General features: G+C 38.8%; 1 protein-coding gene across 5 annotated transcripts in view; it reads left to right on the forward strand.

The window, feature by feature from the left end:
• MYO16 (myosin XVI) overlaps positions 1-20,634 on the forward strand; it is a 359,417-nt gene that overhangs the window by 59,142 nt on the left and 279,641 nt on the right. Inside the window, exon 1 of one of the 5 annotated variants that reach the window (XM_064708920.1) lies at positions 14,536-14,870. The exons of 3 other annotated variants lie outside the window; for them this stretch is intronic. In XM_064708920.1, coding sequence (XP_064564990.1) covers positions 14,843-14,870 — 28 coding nt within the window. In that variant the 5' untranslated portion in view covers positions 14,536-14,842. Of the gene's footprint in view, positions 1-14,535; positions 14,871-20,634 lie in introns of those variants that run through there. One more of the 5 variants, XM_064708911.1, reaches the window with a different exon arrangement.

A 20,634-nucleotide genomic window follows, 5' to 3' on the forward strand; every position in this document is an offset into this window, starting at 1 on the left:
CAGAATTTTGCACATCTTACTTTCCTTCTTGGATCTTTTCTTATGCTCTCTAAACACTATTCATGATTCTTATCAAGGGTTGCTAATAATTTCCTAGTCAGGTAGAAAAGTCTCTCTCTGATATCATTGCCTTGTCCTTCAGATTATGAACATTTCCTTTGCTCATGTGGTAATGACTTCTATCCCATCAGATAAAACATTCTTCCTCAATACTGTAAACAACAATAATTCATGAAAGCAAATTAATTTATGCAGGTTTAAAGATATTGGCAATGTCAGACATGAGGTGAAAATAAATGAAATGCAAATGTACTGGTTTTTATAGTGGTTTGTGTTTTTCTTCCCATCTTTGTGAATTGCAGGGAGTTAAGCATGTGAGAAATAAGCAGGGGATGCTGAATGGAAGAGTGTTGTTTCCAGAAGGAGGTGGCTTCAGCTCTTATGTTTAAGAACACACAAAGCAGGCTGAGGACACTTGAAGGGCAGAGCTGGAAGTATCAAATAAGCTGAAACAGTGTTACTCCTGTTATCAGCTGGGCTCCTGCCTGGTGCTTTCTGTACAAAATGGAATATAGTAAATAATCTGAACTTCATGTTATAAAATATTTAAATTTTTACAGCAATGGGTAAAACATACCTAATATTTTAGATTTGTGGCAGGTAAGTGATGGTGGTAATCCACTGACAAAGCTGTTTGTATATTTTATAGGAGCAGATCATATGTTGGACACATAAAGTGAGTTTTGAAATAGGAAATGACTTTTTAATTCATTTAAAATAAAAAGAATAAAGCTAGAAAATCAAGTTACACAATTTAAAGGTGTTTTCTTTGATTTCATACATAAGGAATTTTGCTTAAGAACACTTGGGTGTTTAACAAACCTGTATTTTCAGAAAATTAAAGCTTCTTCAAAGCTCTTCAAGTTCTTCAGATATTCAAAAGTATTATTGAAGCTGATTGGACCCCCATTTTTTCTGTAAATGTATAGGTGCTTATGCTTTTCATGTTTTGTGCATGTCCTTGTGCTTATGATTTTCATGTTTTGTGCCAAGGTTATTGTGGAGTGAGATATTCCCAATATTTGCAGTAATATTCTCATATTACTGCAAATGGTCATACAGGAGAAGCTGTACTCAATTCACCGCAGAAGAAAATAACTTTTTATTGGTCTGTGTTCTTCCTTCATGGTCAAACAGATTAAAGGACTTGAAGATCGGTTCATCTGGTGCCTCATCCTTATGTGTGGTTATTCATACATCTCAGGTGATTTTTTATCCAGCCTTTTCAGTGAAACATGAGGAACAGGATGGGCTGACCACTGGGGTGGCTGCTCCCCTGCCCAGGTATAGCCAGAGCACCCACATGCAGAATCAGAGGGGGATTGTGGTGCTGTACTTAAGGGCAGAAATGTAAAACTGATGTAAAAAGCTCTCTGATGGAGCTCTGAATTCATCAGGCTCTTGGGACATCTGGATGGGGTGGGTTGCAACACTATGACACACTCTAAAGTCCATCAGTTTGGGAGTTCAGCTGAAGCTCTGGCAGCACAACAACAAAATGAATCCTCCTTTGCTCTTTGGAGGCTGTAGATACTCGATGGCATGTGCCAGTGGTGTTGACAGGCAAGGCAGAGGAACTGTAGGGGAACAACACCCAGGATCATCCCCACATCAGTAAAATTCCCCTAAATATTTACATTGCTCCTTAAGGATAGAAGCAAAATCTTTCCTCATAAATTCTGTGGAAGATGCATGAAGAGACATGTAAGTTTCAGAGAAGGGGTGAGAAAGATTATGCCACCAAAAAGTTTCAAGCTCAGTATGCTTTTCCTGTGGATCAGATCATATCCATGAAATTAAAAATACCAATCATGGTAAGAGAGACATATAATAATTAAAATAATAATTTAAAATTTCACTTAATTTCAGGGTAATTACTTTTTTTTTTCAGTCATGTGGCTAATACAGGACAGAAATTTTCAGTGGATTAGCAGCATCACAAATTTTTGGGTACACCTTTCCATTGCTTATGATTTATACATTAACTTCTGTGATTACCAATATGTCTTCTATATGTAGCTCTCTATTAATTTTTTTGCTGTCAGCTTCTTGAAAATAATGTCCTGTTGATAATATTTGATCCCTGTAAAATGCAATTTAATTCTTCAGTACTCCTCCTGAAATCCCCATATATTTTAACACCACTTTCATGTAAAACTTTGATGTCAGTTATTTGTTTTGCAAAGCCAACCCTTGATATGTAAATCTTATTTGTGAACCATCTGTCCTTCATCTCACAAGTATAGTTAAATCATAGATCATCTGAAAAAAACCCCTAAGATTTCCTTACCTAGTTTATCCACAGAGAAGCTGCAATGCCATAGAGAGTCTTTTCTGCCTTTCAAAACTTCAGTATTGTCATAGTTAAATTGTCTTCCTTGATGGGTTATTATTCCTTTCAGATGTAGATCTAAACAGAAACTGAAAGGAATATAGTCTAGCTCCCACACTGATTTTCTTCTTGAATACTTCATACTCTATAAAAATGAACACTGATGTTCTTTGTGGTGTTCCTACAGGGAAATAAGTACAATTGGGTCATCCAAGAGCAGTAGATGGACCATGACATTACCTATTCAAACAGTAGCCTGTGTGTATTTGCCAGCAAATCCTCTCTACACAACAAACCTACTGTTTGAGCAAGTTACACAAGAGATTTTGTCCTCAGGTTTTGTTTAAGAGTTTCCTTGTAATTTATGTGTATGAATATTTATAAAAAGGCCCAAAGAGATACAGGAAATGTGCTGTAGAGATGCTCATTTTTAGAAGAGCATGTTATTAACTTAACATTGTAATCTGCAGGAATATTCCATGAATGACCTTGGTACGTAGCCACACAGTGAGCGGCCAAAACAGCTAAGCACAAGTGTTGTGTTCCTTACCAGGGAGGAGCTGCCTCCTTCTTTGGCTAAGAGGGATACTAGGATGAAAATAAAACTAAAAACTCAGTGACATCAAACCACTGAAAGATCAGACATCAGGCATCAAGGTCAGGGATTCTGGAAGACTTTAAGAGACATTTTGGAAAATGAAGCTTGGAAAAGGAAATGCTATAAACTTGTAGGCAGTATCATGCAAAGTCAAAGACTTTGTCTCAGGCTGATGCATGTCAAAGCAGCATTTTCTTCACCTTACTGCTGTCAAATATCTGGCATTCTGTCTCCTAGATTTTCACTGGAGAGAGAAAAAAAAAAAATTCAATCAGGATAGAAACTGCTGCTGCAGCTCCCCAGCTGTGACACTGCTGTGCTGTCCAGCTCTGATCTCATTTCAGTCAGGCTCAGCTCTGCCCCTCCTTACCCACCAAGGCTCTTTGCAGTCACTCAGGCTTGCCTATTCCTATATTCCAGCCTCCCACTGCCCACAGAGGTGTCTGGTAGGGATAGGAGTCTGCTCCTCTGTCTTTCAGCTAGATTCCCATCAAACATCATTGTCAAGGACTGATAAGATACCACCAGTCTGCAGTGCACAGAGCTGCACTGTGAGCCATGGGCCTGCAGATCTCAGCTGTACCTCTCTGCCTGCTTTTACCACAGCTGCTGCTGTGTTGGGAGTGCCTGTGTGTGGGCTGAGGCAGCACCTGAGGGCTGCTGTGTGTGACACTGCAGTCCTGGGGCAGCCCTCCCAGGTTGTGTCACAGGGGTGGCCAACTGGAGCTGGGCTGAGGGATGTGCTTGTGAGAGCCCTACAGCTGACAGCAGCTGCTCACCCTTCTCTCTGGTTTCTCTACCCCTGATGTGTTTGGAGCAGCTGGTGGGAGGGCAGAGCGAGCAGCTGCGGATTTGCCTTTCTCTTCCATTGTGTCTGACTGAGGGCATGCTCACCAGGAGGAGTGGAAGCAGTGCACCTTGAGTGCCCTCTCATTTTCTTGCCTTCAGTTCTCTGACAGTCATCCTCATTCCTGCCAGCGTTCTTCTCTATCACCATTTCTTGGTATGCTGCTGATAAAAGAGTAAAAAAGAACTTTCGACTCCCCAGGACATGATCGTGTGAAAAAAAGCCAGAGTACAATACAGACTGCCTCAAATCAGAGAACAGCTAAAAACCCCAACACTGGTTGTTTAAAAACTGGACTTTAAAAGCCATAGCTGGGGAGGAAAGCATTTCTTTTTCCACTGTGCAGTGTGAGGAAAATCAAGAGAAAGAAAAAGGTCTGTGAAGAAAGTGGTAGCTTCCAGCTGTTTATCATTGGCTCATATGTTGGAAAAGAGTAGTAGGATCTTCTCTGTGTTTGATAGCTGAGACAATCTGGGTGCACCTTGCACCTTTCAGGCATCTGTTTCAAGTAAAGTGTTTTTGAATTCTTGGTCTTTTCCCACTCACTGTTATTGTTTGCAAGGTGTCAGAGAGCACCTTGGGCAGCTGCAGGGCTCTCAGTTCACAGGTGGGGGATCACTGGGGAGCCAGGGGTGCAGCTCCTCTGAGGAACAATGTGAGAACAGTGTGAGGTAGCCATCGTGGCTTGTGGTGGTGTGCTTGCCTGTGCTGGCAACCTAGGTGCTCTCAACAGAGACCTTTACCTCCTGTATTAAAGTCATAATCGTGGTGACTACTGTGAAGTTTTCGACATGGGGTAACTACCATGAGCTTGCTTTTAATTTCAGATAATTGTAAAGAGAAATACAACATGCAAAATAGGTTTTAGTTTCAAAAAATAGAGGAAACAATGAGCAATAAAAATTAGCTATTGTTATTTTCTCAAAAAAGTTGAAATCTGAAAACCCTCCTTCCTTCTATCCAGTTCATTTGCTGCAGATTTCCTGAGCTGCATTGTTAAGGGCACTGCTTTTTTGCCTAATGTCTCAGATTGCATTCATGAAATTGCACCAGCTTTTAGGGGGGTTTTGTTTTGTTTCTGGTGAGTTTTTTTTGTTTGGTTGGTTTTTTGGGTTTTTTTGTTTGTTTGGTTGATTTTTTTTTTTCTCTGCAGGGGTCACAGTCAGATTTATAATTCTTTGGGGTATATTAATGTAATTTATGCAGGTTGTAGTTCTTCAACCCTCCAGAGATATGGTGTCCTTTTGCTATCTTTCATATGTCCATCAGCAATATCTTAATGCAGTGAAGAAAATCTTCTCACCTGCCTTATCACCCCCAGGCTCACTGTGAAATAATCTGTATCGAGTGAATAATATTTCCTATCATCCTTTATGTGTATTATATGATTTCCTTAGTTAGTCTCTGAAGGACCCTGTTAACTTCCTCTTTAGCTATGCCAATTTTGAAGTATTCTAAATGTGGTTGTGCATCTTATATTGAACCTCAAAAATTGTTTAACTCATCTTCTGTATTTTGTATATTATTCAAATAAAAAGGAGAAAGAAAGTTAGAAACACACAATAAAAAACGTGTTAATATCACAAAGCATTTGAACTTTCCATCTTATTGTTGGTGTGCATGTGTGCTAAGCCTCTATATCTCTTTTCATATGTTCAAAGTCCACTTTTGAAATTTGCTTCTGATGATTTGAATCCATTCTAATTCAAAACTGTCCTTAGCAAATACTCTGAATATGTGTTACATTTAGACACTATAGTTATATTTACCACATGTTGATATTTTTTAGCAGGTGTAATTATTTTCTCCTTAACATATACAGAACCTAACTCAATAAACCTATGCCAACTAAATGTTTAATTTGCATAGATGGAATATCCCTAAGGATTGATAGTAAAAGGTGCTGATCCTCTCTTGACTTTGGCCAAAGCAATAAGATTTGGTGAAAAAAATCCCACTGATTTCTCTAGTCAAATCAGCATTACCTACTGCTATGTTGCCCTCAAATATGACAGAAATATGTTGGTAATGATAAGGAAAAGTAGTTTTGAAATGACAAAGACACTGAGAAATGGATAAATGCATGGTCTCCAGTTAACATCAACTGTAACAGGAGCATTTGGGAGATGTTAAGCAAATTAGTCTTGGTGTGCTATGCATAATTGCTAATTATTTTTTCCAAGATAGCTCATTTATGTCATTTTCCAATAATCTTGGGTCATTTGCTTTTAAGTGTTTCACTTTGCGTCCTTTGAAGGCAGTGACAGAACCCCTGCTGGTTTTGAGGTCAAAGTCTAAGAATCAAAGAGTGGTTTATAGTCAACACCAGCTTGTGTGGCTTTCTCTTCTAAGAATTTACAGCCTAGAAATAGCAATCCATGGAGATTTCAGCATAAGGTATTTTGGTTAACGAGTGAAGGAAATTATTTCTTGTGCAGTTTTGCCCTCTGCCAGGATGGCAAGGTAGTGAATGCTTCTTTTCTTTCAGAAGGAAAACTCTGCTATAAATTTAAGAAAAACCCCAATCAAACAAAAAAGCCTTATAAATTGGTTGGGATGACATGATTTACCTTGCTGGATAATTCTTTTTTGTAGATGTGTTTTACCCTATTATACTTGTACATTTCTTTTTCACACCTTCTCATGTGTCTTTTGCTATTTGAAATTAAAGGTAATTACTACTGTACTTTCAAGAAAACAAAGTTAAAATAATAACTACTTTTGTAATACAGTGTTTGATTAAAAGAGTAAGTTCCTTTGAGAGCAAAGAAATAAAACTTCTGCTTCTTATGAACAGCCAGCTATTGGAGAAAAAAGTGAATGTACTCTAAGAATAAGTTCCACAGGTTTTCAGACCATGGGGAATGAAATAAACAAAGAGTATATTATTATAAAATAGGAAAACAGTGTTTCAGCTATCTGAATTTTAACAAAATTCAGCTCAAAATGTGCTGATGGTTATTGATGCTCTAGGGGTATGTACAGTAACTGCAAAAAGGTGCCTTACTCTTTACTGGGTCACTGGTCATGTGTAAACCAGCTGTTTGCTGACTTGATGGCTTTTGCCTTTATAATTCATATTTGTATAAAACACAAAGATCTGAACTGAGTACTTCATTTTTTTCTGTTTGAAGGAACTGATTATCAAGCAACTGATTAATCCTCAGTGCTCTTCACATCATTCTTAGTCTTGGTGTTTGGGGAATCCTCCCTTTTATTGTTCTTGATCCCTGGCATCTCAGCTGTGACCTGTCCACTGCTCACAGGGAAGAAGTTCTTTTCCACTATCTTTCTGCCTGCCTTTGTTTGTAACTTGCCTCACTGAATGCCTTTTTTGACCTGAGATAATGTAAATAAAATTATATACATTTACTTCTTTCTCACTGTTGCTTGGACATTATAAATCAGTGCCTTTAGTATTCATCTTACTATACCTCCGTTTCCTTGCTTCTTCATATATTTTCATTATTACCCCTTTCTTTCCAAAGCAACTGCCTAGTTCTTGTTAACTTCTTATCCATTCTTTGCTAGTTTGAGAATGAGATGTAGTTCTATTATGTTCAAGCAGAGTGCAGTAGATTCTTCATCTCTCACTTGAGCAGAGTGCAGTAAATCCTGCATGCCTCTCTTGTTCAGTGAGCTTATGGACTTCTCCATATGATTTTCAAGTAATATCATGTTATCTTATGTTGTGTCAAAAGCTCTTACCATCTTACACTTTGATTTGATTATTGTTCTTATCAAGTTGGACCCTCACCGGAGCTTTGTGGTCAGGATGATGAATTCTTTACATGTTGACACAGACAAAGAAAAAAAGAGGAAATAACTGAATATGTTAATTAGAAACTGAAGAGGGTGCAGAAGCAGAAACCATCCAGTTGCATGTTGCTACACTGTGCACATATGGCAGCACAGTAAATTTAATAAAAGTTATTTGTAGTTTTCCATTCCTTACACCCCTTCTCTCCCATTTTATCTGTGCTACATAAGAAAAAAAACTGTAAGACAAATATGCATTAACAACCTGTGGTGAGTTACATTAAGAATGAAGTGTAGAAGGGCTGGGGAAAAGAAGTGGTATTATTCTGGTCTTGGTCTACACACGTGGTACAGCATGTGGTACATGTGGTTTTGTTCTGGTAGGTTTTTTGAAGGACATGGTTGACAAATTTAAAATACTATCACTTCACCACCCCATACAAATCTTCAATATCAATTCTTTTTTTTTCCCCTTTTGGGATACTGAGTAGTAGAGTAATTTCTAAAATTTTTTAAATTGCCTACCTGTCCTCTGTGCTGTCCTACAGTCCCAAAACGGTCTTATTCTATCATTTCTTTGGCTTTTGCAGCTGTCCAAGTTAATTTTTTTCCTGAGTCAGGAACACCTTCTATCTCAAGGACTCCTCCTGTAGTCCTTTCAGGTTTTCCCTAATTACACTTCAAGATTTATGTTGTAGTAACATTTGCTCTGATAAAGGATACACAATTCCTGTGCTCTACTCTTGACTTTCTATGCATCTAATAGTATTGTAATTACGTGTCTCCTGGTTTTAAAATTATCAAATTAATTAGAAGAGAAAAAAATTAGGGATACAATGCAGGGTCATCACATTTGCTAATTATCAAGAGGATAGCAGTACATTTTTCATGTTGAATTGAATTAGTCTTCTTGCCTATTTCTTTCCCAAATATTATAAACTTCAAAAAAAATCTCTGACCATATAATAACTTTTTACGTGGAAATTAATGGAATTTTTTTTGCTTTTTTTTTTTTTTTTAATGTCTGGGCATTGTGATGGCTGTCATGTTTTTCTGCTTATCATTTTATCATGTCTTGGTGGTGTCTTTTCAGTCTCCTAAGGGGCTTTGCACATAAAATGTCGGCAGCTTCTCTCTGTAGCAGTCTTTCATCAAATCTCTTAACAAATCTAATTAAAAAAAGCATATTCACACATTGTAATGAAGAAGTTAATTATCGAGTCAGTACTTGTGCCAAACATAAGCCTAACCATATATATGAGACTATTGGGATTTTTTCTTGTATTTGGCCTTGTTATTGCCCCTGTTCTAGGCTCTCCCACAACAAGTGAGAGCTCCTTCATCTCATCCAGTTAAGGGACTGCTAGACAGACCTACTCACAGCCTGAAAAAACTGTCATTTGGGTGTGGCAGGAAGTGAGAAATACTTTCAAATGGTTTCTACTGGTAATTTTGCAAACTTCATCAATAGCGGGCAATAATATCCTGTGATTTTAACCTCCTATTAAAGAATAGTTACAGATTAGTCCACCCATATACATTCAGTTACAACAGTACATGGGTAAGAAGGAAAAGGATTTTTTTTCACTTTTCTCAATCTCTAGGTAGAAGAATGGGAGGAAGATTGCCAGCTTCCTGAAAAATTGGTGCCTTTCCAGTGAAATGGGAAAACAAGGAAAGGGTGCAACAGTTGGAGGAAGGGAAGAGGGAAGAGAAAAATAAAATCATCTGCTCCTCTAGAGGTCAACCATGCTGAATGACTGAGTGATTAGATTTGATTTGTTGCTGCAGTCTCTGTAGCAAACCTCACATCCATCTGACATGCAAGTTCATAGAAAAATTTATTTGGAGAAACTGCTGTGTTTTGTTCTGCTGTGACTCATGTAGAGAAAATTAGTACAGAGTCCTTCTTGCTAAGTATCTACATCTGCTAGGGCTCATCCCAGCTTCCTGATAAAGCATAGAGCTACCAGATGTTATCTGAAGAGTGGCTTGTTGGCAGCTGGATAGAATGGCCAAGGTTTGATTGCTAAGCAGTATCACTTGTCAAAACATATGAGCCATGTCAATGTTCCTCTGCATTCCACTTTTTTTGTCTGCAGCCTTAAACCCGTAAGTAGCGCAATGAAGTTGTAACATCTGAAGGAATATAACAAGCTTTGCTGCACTGAGCAAAAATGGCATAAATGGGGAGCATCTGTCATGTATTTAAAACCAGTAGTCACGGTGCTTTTCTCATAATTCAAATTGCTTTTGGATAGTTCTGAGTACCTCTATCAAATCTTTCAGGTATATGTGAATTGCAAAATACTAAGATGATAAAATTATTAAATGTTTGATTGTTTGTGACACCAGGAGACACTGGAAGAGTAACAAGATATTTACATGACATTAGTACAATACTGTGTGTCAGTTCTTGACAGCAAAACCTTATTTTAAAGTGTTCTTGTTTGCTTGGTTGTTTTAGGAAGCACTTCATAGGTGCATTTCTAAGTGAAGATCTGAGCCTTGGAAACTAAGATCTGAAAGCAGTGTCTACTCTGAGATGGTGATCCCTAGATGGGTATTTATCCTAAGAAATAGAACTGTCCTAGTGATGGTTGACCTGTTCCAAGATTCTCTTTAATTAACTCTGCAATTTCATGGAATGCTGAATTTCTGAAAACAAGAAAATTGGCTGTTTTCTCTCTATAGGGCGAGGTGGCAAGGAATTTTTCTAGAAGAGCTAAATAGATCTTGTTTTCTATTTTATCTATATTTTTGCTGAGCTGGAGAAAATCAAATACATTAAGTGTTTATCACCAGATTTAGTACCAGCTCAGTCTTTGTCCCCAGCTCAAAAGCATTTGTGCCTTTTTGTAGACTTCAACACTGGTGTAGTCTTTAGAGAACCCCTGGAGCTGTGATTGAAAACCTGCCATTGTTGCCTTTACTTTAGGTAGAAAAGAAAGTAGGTATACAATGGCCTCAGAGCCTGTCTATGTATAATTCCATAGTTTATATGGTCAGATTGTAAGTGTTGTTAATATACTTTTTCTCTTTTGAATTTTTTCTGGAGTTGAGTCAGGAGAGAATACCTAACATGGCTAATATCCCTTTCTTGTAAATAAACAATTTTTTTTTTTTTTTTTTTTTGTAAAATCACTGACAATGAAGTATTCCCTCCTTCGGACTCATTCCAAAAAACTAAATATTTCTTTTTTTTCCTTACACTTGAAATCTTTGTTTGTCATGGACAACCCACCACCATGGTGGTTTCTTCTCTGTTCCTCCTCTCCTCTCCAACCTAGCAAAATATTGCACTGGAAATGAAATAATGTCTTTCCAGCAGGTGAAGAAGATTTTGGCTTCTTAAGTATTCCTATTGTGTCTTCTTTTACCTCAAGTTCAGCTGCCCCTTCTCCTTAAGTTTCATTCTGTCTCTGCATTTGCAGTTATCTATTGTTCTTAATTCTCTTTGATGCTGCCCTTCAATACATCAGAACTCCCTCCTCATAGCAATATACACTGCTTTCCATGTTTTCCTTCCATTTATGCTTTCACTTCTTTTTCGAAACCCTTTAATGATAATCACCCACAAAATTAAACTAGTTATGTTACAAAATTAAAAAAAAAAAATCAACACAGTTTTCTAAAATAAAAGGCCTGTTGAGTTTGCCATCTGCCAGGTGCCACCTCTTGAAAAGTTTGTGCCTTTTTTCCATTCATTATTCACACTCTACTTGAGTAACTGGCCATATATTTTTGGCATACAGACTTGTGGAGAATGGGAAAGGGCACAGTGCCCTGCTGCAGGTGGGTACATGCTGCTCATGGGCTTGGACTTGATTAGTCCAACAGTCCAGCTGCAGGGCACAGACCCAAGCTATGGTGTAGCAGTGCAACCCTCCTTTGTCAAACAGCCCCACATTCTTCCCCAATGACATGGACCAGCCCACGTTAGGAGAGAAGAAATCAGAGCATGTACAGAACAGCTCTGCTCCCAGTTTGTCTGATGCAGATATCAAGTCAACAGCTTGCTGCATTCAGGAGTCTGTCCTGTACCTAAATGCTCTCTGTAAAGGATAGAGAATCATAGAGCATTTTGGATTGAAAAGGACGTTTAAATTCATCTAATCCAACCCTCTTCTGCAATGAGCAGTGTCATCTTCAACTCAATCAGGCTGCTCAGACCCCTGTCCATCCTGACCTTGAATGTTTCCAGAGTTGGGGGGTCTCATAAAGGCAGAGGAGAGGGGCAGGATCACCTCTCTTGACCTGCCATACTTTTTTTGAAGCAGCCCAGTGTAGCATCCCATGAACTCTCCTCCCTTGGCAATCCCCAAGCCCTCAGCCCTGGAAACATCAGTAACTACTCACCATAGAGTTAGCCCTCCCGGGGAGCAAGAGACTCCCCCATGGACTTCTGTGTCACAGCTTCCTTTGGTTTCTCCTTCCCGTGTCACAGGCCTGGCATCCCTGGAGGCCGCCCCTTCACGGGAGGCCAGGCCCCCTGCCCAGCCCTCAGCTCTGCTCGCCATCCCTTCCCCTTCTTAAGCTGCTGCTCCACGTGGTTCCTCCTCTTTCTGGCCTGGTCACCCTTCAGCTATTGTGTTGCTCCACTGGAATAAAACCTTGCAAAAGAGCCTTTCTTGCCTCTATGACTGAGCCAGCTGTGGTGAGTGTTGAGTGGAGGTTTGACTGCGTTGCCTGAATGTTCACTCAGCTTGCCTTTGGACAGGAGAGGCTTGTTGGGGACAGGGGATAGGCAGCAGCACCTACCATTCTAATACCTGCACTTTAGCCCAGGACACAGTTGGCGAGCACACATTGCTGGCTCATGTCCAGCTTTTCATGAGTAACTCCGAGTCCTTGTCCACAGGGCTGCTCCCAGTCCCTTATCCCTCAGACTGTATTGATACTAGGGGCTGCCTCAATGCAGGTGCAGGATTTTACACTTAGCATTGTTGAATTCTTTCCCTCATTCCTTGCAGAATGGAGGATGTAGTCTAGCCTGTCACATAAATTCTACCAAGTTCCACCATCCTAAATTTTTACTATGGCAATTCAATACATAATCACATACATTGCAATCTAAAATGAGACAGATCCAAATACTTTTCTTCACATTCTGTTCAAGCCAAAATCAGGTACTTTTTCTTCCTTTCATGTCTGTTTGCTGAAAAGCATCCTTTGTCCATTTCTTTCACCCACCATTGTTTACCAAGGTGCTCCTGGCTTTAACCAGTGTGGGATGGTGAAGTGTGATGTTATCAGACATGGCAGCCTGTTCGCCTGACTGTGCCACCAGAGATGAACCTGTCAGGAGTGTCTCCACCAAAAAGTATTGCTCAAAGGCCTTTTTTTCAGATTACTTGACACTTGCTCACGAACTATGACTAACATTGCCTCTTAAAACACTCTGGATGTTTATTTTATAAGCCATATGGCCCAAACCGGCCTAGTGTTGTGTAGGTGTGAAAGGCAGTCTGAATAGATTTAATTACTTTGGACTTCTGAGCTTTAGAGCAAAAAAAGTTTCCATGGTAATGTAATTACTGTATTGTGTTTTATATAATTTATCCCTATGTCCCCCTGATTATTTCTTGATTTTTTTTTTCATTTTCTTGTGGAAAACTTATGTTTTCAGGAAGAAAACCAAAACACCTAAGTAATTAGTTCTGATATAAAGATTTATTTATAAATAAAAGAATTTAAACCAGATGTGAAATGTGTGGCTATTAGGAGCTGAGAGATTTCACCTAAGGGTTTTGCTAATAGATCACTGGAAGCCTGTGAATATATATCTTTCTGCTCTTGTGGGAACTTTGCAGAATAGTTAATAGAATCTGAATTAGTGATCCTCACTAATTAGTAAGACCCTTTTTCCTTTGTAGTCCTTTTAACACTTTGTAGCTGTTAGAATGTTATGTTGACAAAATAGTAGGTGAGAACCCTTTCAGATGAATAAAAGATTTAAATATGGTTGGGCTATCAGTTTTCCTTTACAAGAGCTCTCACTCAGTGAAGTGTTGGCTGTGGCAAGCATGATGCATGGTAAGCAAATGGAGGTCTTCAATAAGTACAATTTTCTTAAATTATTTTTTGATACTGTAAAAATATTTTACTGCAGTTCAGCTGTAGGTTTCTCACAAAAGAGGTAGCCAAATTCATGGATAACTGTTCCTGGCAAAGTAATGCAGAAATTGTTCTCAGAGGATGCTGCAGCCTGGGTGTTTAAAATACAGTGCAGGTCTGCCTTTTGTGTGTCCTTAATCTGAAACTGGGTAATGCGTCAGTGTACATTGACTTGTTATTCTACAGTGTGATAAATAATTGTATGGACTTGCTCCTAGTGATGCATTTTCTTAGGCTTTTTCTCTTACAATCAGTGATTTAAATGTCATTAGATAACATGCGCATAATCATGATACAAACCATGCAGAGCTTGCAGTTTTTGTCTCCTGACACAAATATTCTTTCTGTGAAAAAGATGCATTGCAATACAAAGAAAGGATAGAACAGGAACATATCAAGAAATGTACACACAAGCATGTTTTTAGCTCAATGTGAATTAATCCATGCATAAACCATGAGACCCTGAAGATGGCTGTAAGCTTTATCCTGATTTTTTACCTTATAATATACTGAAAAATGATCTGTGATGCTAAAAGATGGTTATTCTTGGAAACCTATATCAATTTCCTATTCACACAGCAACTGGTGGCAACTAAAAATAATCCCGGTTTAGTACTAGCTAAAAATCTGGTCGCATTTGGCACACGAACAACATGCACAAATAAAATTTAAGATCCCCTGTTCTGCTATTTCATTCGAGCCCACTCATCAAGCTTAGTTTGCTGCCATTTGAAAGCTATTGAAAAGCCATTAACTGGCAGGACTGTGAAAGCCGCAGTGCAGCAGCACACCTCAGTGCTGGAAGAATGTGGCTGCAAGTGCACACCAATTAAATCTTTCTATTCCTGGGGATGTGGGATTAGGAGCGCTGTCAATCAATTGTGCTACAATAGCACGTGCAGCAGTCATGGTTCAAGACGCACAGAGGTTTATCGTAACTCCAGCAGCCGGGTGAGGGTGACTTGGAAGCCTCTGCAGGATCCTGGAACAGAAACTGCGCTGAATAATGTATTCTGAGGTGTATTGGATACCTGAGGAAGGGCTTTAAATAATGCATTTTCTGGGCATGACAGTTGTAGCAGAAGAGAATGCTGAAACCTGTAGCGAGACTACAGCCTGAGATGAAAGAATGTCTCATTACCATTTTATCAAATGCTGTAAGTAACAAAATGGTTATTTTGCTTTTAAAACTGTCTTTATTTTCTGAGGTGTGTCTTTTCATTACATATGCAAAAAGTCGAATGCAGATGCTGCATGATGTCAACACAGTAGTGGGGAAGGGGAGTTGTTACTTTGCATGTGAATATACAGGCAGAGCCCAGTGTTTCTTTCTCTCCTCTGTTCAGAGATAACTTCATTGTGTGTGTAATAATACTCTCATTCTGAGCTTCATAATGATCAGCTTTTAAAACTTTTGTATAAATTAATCACCAAAGAATGTAATGTCCGAAAAGAAGAAACGTCATTGACAGCATTATGTTAAGGACGCCTTTAAGGACAACCTTGGAACATGGCTCTCACACTTTGCAAGGATATACAAGTGAGAATAGCTTTATAATTGCCAGCCCAACTTGTCATCTACTGTAGATCAAATGCTTGTATCCCCTCCTTGTCAGAATATTTAGCTATTTGGTGTGACAGGCTTAAAAAATTAACAATGAACTTTTAACCTTGAATCATGCAAGCTTGCCTCCTTAAAGATATCCTGAAATTGGGATCTATGCTGAATGTATTTGGTTCATTGCAGAGGAAATTCCTAACAGCTTTTTTTTTTTTTTCAAGGTTGCTTGTCTTTCTAGCTGCACATTTTTGAGTCTTATAGGATTTGCCTTTGAAAGCATCCAGGGTCTGAGTCGAAATTGCTGGGTTTACACCAGAGAAATGAATTATTCTTTCAATACTTGTTTTGAACAGCCAGCAGTAGTTCAATAGCCATAGATATTTTTTTACTGAAGGACTTAGAAAACTTCAGACTTTAGTGATTATGGCACAGTTTTTACATGTCAAATGGCAGACTGCTGCAAAAGGTTTTTCTCTCTAGATCATGGTCTTTGATGACTTTAGGGCACCAAGGACACTTTGGAACTATTTTTAAAACACTGTGTTATAGTTAATAAATAAGTAGTGTGGTTCTTAATATGAAAATTAAGGTGCCCTGGAAGTGTTTTTAGTAATTCAAGTAAAAATGATTTATATGAGTTTCCTCTTGTCTGCATTCAATGGGACTGGTGTATGGACTGCTTTTAATACTAGTGGGAGCTGCAATTCCCTGTTCATGCAGAGAAGCAGAGTTTTACTGTATAGTATAAGAGGTGCATTCTAGGAATGAATCTTTGAGCTTGTACTGAGATTTGATAAATGCAGATGAGGAATTTGCAATGTAAATATCTTGAAGATGTCAAAAAAGTATTGTTTGGTTTTTATTTACTTTAAGATTAGTCTTACAGTGAAATTGTAGCAAATCTAGATAGGCATGTGAAAGTCAATAGCATATTAAATAAGTAACTCTTCAGTGAAACTGCAGGAAAGATATGAGGATGACCCTGAGGTTCTTCTGTTAAAAGGAAGCAAATGATGACTAATTGGGATGTTCATTGCATTGATTGCAGAGATGAAGGACTGAAACACAGCAGAGGGAAAGGTGAATGTACAGCATCAATTTTGTCAATAATATTTGTTTCCTGTTTTTCAGATTTGGAGTTTTGATTAGTGAATTCTCAGTAAATTGGGGTGCTTTACCCCATAACTCTTTTCTTTCCAAATAGTGTCCTTTAGAAGACAACTGCTGCTGGCTGGAGCCTGACAGGAGTTTTTTCACTGCCCTTTCTTTTCAGAATTGGCAGAAGTGCTTCCATTTCCACCTGTAATTAGTGAAGGAGAAGCACTTCCTCTGCAATGCTCCCCTGAGCATTATTATCTGACTTCACATGCCAATATGCTGCAGATATTTGTGTTTGGCAGACAGCTGGGACCAAAGATGGGCCAGGGCTGCGTGCGCAGTTGCAGCAGCAGCGGTGCTCTGAGATGTGCTGAGAACAGCTGAATCTCACTCACAGTGCTTAGAACGTGACTCTTCACACCCCACTTTGCTTTTAACTCATTTCACCAATGATTTCTGTGTCAGAGAGAAAAGACACTGATCCAGAGGAAGCACGGTGGCAGAGCGGTGTCTCTTGGACTACTTTGGGTAGAGAGGAAATATCTAAAAGGCACAAATTAATGACACTTAAAAGCTGGTGTTTTATGAACTACAGTGCTATGTACCTGGCTTTTGCATATGTTTGCATCTTGGTTTTTTAAAATCTTTGCAGAAGTTGGGTGTGGGGATCTGAGCTGAGAAGGGCTGTAGCTATTTTCCAATCATGTTAGTACAATTTTAATAATATTCTTTCATTTTTTCATGGCATTGCTCCCATTAGAAGGCTGTGAAAAGCAGGTATACTTCACCATATAAGTCACCATCTAGTTACAAGCATTTTCCAAGCTGGAAAGCTCCAGCTTGGAAAGCTCTTCAGTCCACCATAGACTCATAAAATCATTAATGTTGGAAAAGACCTCTAAGGTCATGGAGTCCAGCCATTATACTAGCACTGCCATATCCACTACAAAACTACAGCCCCAAGCACCATATCTGCATGTTTTTTGAACAGTTCCAGGGATTGCAATTTGACCAATTCCCTAATTGGCCACACTTTCAGTGAAGTATTTTTTTCCTAATAGCCAATCTAAACCTCCTCTGGCACAACTTGAGGCCATTTGTTCTTGTCCCATCTCTTGTTACCTGGGAGAGGAGACTCATTTAAGACAATTGCAGAGAGTGATAAGGTGTCCCCTGGGTATCCTTTTCTCCAAGTTAGTCACCCCCAGCTCCCTCAGCTGATCCTCTTGTAACACTTGTGCTCCTGACCCTTCTCCAGCTCTGTTGCCATTCTCTGGATACTCCCTCCTGCTCTGAGCAGGGGGAGCTGTGTGGTCAAACCAGCTTTTCTGGGGCCATGCCCAGTGAGATCTTTCATCCCAGTAATGCTCTGGAAGTGTGCCTGCTGCAGCCATCATGTTGTCTTTAGCTGGCACCTGCAGCATTTAACACTGAGCTGAATGAGTGTCTGCCTGCTGGAGCAGCTCGTGTTGTCGCTACTCGTGCCCATCTCCTTTTGCAGCCAAGTATTGCTGCTGCTCAGAGCTGTCCCTGTCTGTGCTGGTAGCTTATCCTTGGCAATCTGTGAGTGTGAATATTTAGAAAAGAGAACAGTGGTTTGTAGGAGAGTATCACATATTATCTGCCAGCTGCAGGGTACCATTTTATCTTGATGATTTGTGTGACAGGTTGTACAAATGAATGTAATTTTGCAAATTAGGCAGCACCTTGCTGCTGTCTTCTGTCCCTTTTATATCTAGTTATGATATAAATATCATCATTTGCATGTTATGGCAGTGGTTTTCTACCTTTGCTCTGGACTTCCTCTGAGGGATCTGCAAAGTAAATAAGAAAAACAGTACTTTAGCAAGGAGGCTTAAGTTTGTTAGTCCCGAGTCTGATTTCCACTGCAAATGCATAAGGGAAAACAGAATAAAAGCCTTGCTAGAAGGAATTACAGTCATGCCTGGTGGAAGTCGAAGCCAAGTGAATTTATCCAAATATTAGGATCATAAAATCTGAACATCAGCTTCTACTTCTTTCTGGTTTATCTGTTTCCAGTTCCTTTAAATGCTTTGTATGAGCTAAAACCCCCACAGAATTGTGCTATGTGACAGACCAATGCCTGCAGTGATCTGGGATGGAAATACTAATTAGATGTTATTGATAAATTTAATTCAGGATTTGAAACAAGATAGAAAATAAACATCATAATTTTCTTCAATATCTGTCCCTTATTACCTTCAGGACCTGATTACATGGCAAGGATTGTCCATGAAGTGGTAGCTCTACCTGAACCTTATGGAGCTTGGACAGGGTGGGAGAAAGATGTGATATGATATATTAGTTTCAGTTTTCAGAGGATGGAGACTTGAACTTGATTCTCCCATAGATGAAGAAGTAATACTGGGGGTGAAACATGTGATACCTTCATATCAGCTTTCTTACTGTGAGACAGCCTGTGGAACTTTGATCTGTGCCTCAGTAGAATGAGTTACTGTTTAGACCAAACAAGAGAAGAGGAGCCTGAAAAGAAAAATTGGAGACCTGTAGTCAGTCTGTGACATAGGAACCCTTTACCTCTGTGGCAACATGAGCAGGATGTGTGATGATCCAAGTAACAGTGACACATGGGTGTGTTCTGTCACACTGGATGGTGGGTGACATAAGAGAACTAGAAAATTGTTTTGAAGCGTTTTCTCCTTCCCACGAGCAGGATTTCTTCCATTCCAGGATTTCTTCCATTAGGCAGGAGGTGGTAATAATTTATTTATTGTATATTCTTGTGTCACAGAGAATTCTCACATCTTCTTGGGCATGTCTTCTGCCTCCAGTGAGAAGCTCAAGAGACAAAATAGTAAAAATATGCAGGTGGTGGAAATGAGGGCTGTAAACAGAAGCAGGATGTCTGTGACAGTCCTTATTCAACATCTATCCCATTTATCTACGTTGATAATTTGTGATAGCGTCTTCTAACTCTTGTGTCATGGTTTATTTCTGCAATAACAGAGCTAAGTACTCCATGGCTGCAGGGAAAAATTCCTTTTCCTTGTACATGCTTATAACACTGTGACCTGTGGCATGAGGTTAAGATTGTTACTGAAATGAGATGCTTAGCATGGCTGAGTGATCCTGCCTGCTGGAAATGAAACTGGGAGGCAGAGTCAGGAGTCATCTGCCCTGGAAATCCCGAGGGAGCAGGAGGAGTGGCTCTGTGAAATGAACCACTGCTTGGGAGTTTTAAGGTCCTGTGAAGGCACATAAAGCAAGTCTGGGGGAGTAAAGAGATTTTGATGAAAGGTATTTGTCTGAGAAGTTTATGCTGTAAAAATGTATGAGAGAATGCTAATGCAGTACATGATATTTTGTATTCCATTTTGACAGACTGAATGTGTCTGATGTATCACTGATGTGCAGTGCAAACTTTTAAAAATAGTTATATGATAATTCAGGTGTCATGAAAGATACCTAAAAACCTAGGTTTTTAATTATCCAGTTGAGAACAAATGGGTTTTGACTTACTAACCTTAATACAAATAGAGCCACAGCTAGAATATTTTTTGCTTCTATTATGCTTTTTAGCTCCATGTCTCTCACTATCATCACAGGATAAGTCCAGGCCAACAGGAAAATAGGATATTATTTACCACCTATGAATGCCAGTATGTCTTTACTAGTTAGATGTTTTTCTATTTTTATTCTCCAGTTCCTGAGTTCATGTGACAATGACAGAAATGCAACATGAATTTTTTAATTTTAACTAATTTTTTACCTAATCTAAATATTGACAAATTTGAGATTCATGACACTAAGTGCAAGGAAAGAGATAAAAAATAAATATTTATATCAGTATGTAGACATAGGAATTTATACTTAGAAAAATATATTTTGAGCTGTCAATAAGCCAATTAGCTTGGCACATTTGTAGTAGTAATCTAATAATTTGCTTAGTGCGTTTCCAGTAAATAAAACTTACCTCACAGTAATGACTTTCCCAACCACATAGAATAGCAATTATTAATTTTATTAAGATGCTTTTTTATATTGTTTATATTAAATTTGGAAAAAAATAATATATTATATTTGGAAAAATAAACTTTTAAATAATAGGAAAAGGAGCATTATGAACTTGGACAACTATTAGCTTGGACAGAATTATTAACTTGGAAAGCTATAACATTTCCAACTTTGTATTCAGTTAAGAATAGTTTCTATTTATAGTAGTTTAGTGGAAATAACAGCCATCCACCAATTATTTTTTGTCATTATTTTGTTTGCTACTT

This window comes from Zonotrichia leucophrys, chromosome 1 (genome assembly GCF_028769735.1).
Source record: "Zonotrichia leucophrys gambelii isolate GWCS_2022_RI chromosome 1, RI_Zleu_2.0, whole genome shotgun sequence".
In the NCBI taxonomy this organism is placed as follows: Eukaryota; Metazoa; Chordata; class Aves; order Passeriformes; family Passerellidae; genus Zonotrichia; species Zonotrichia leucophrys.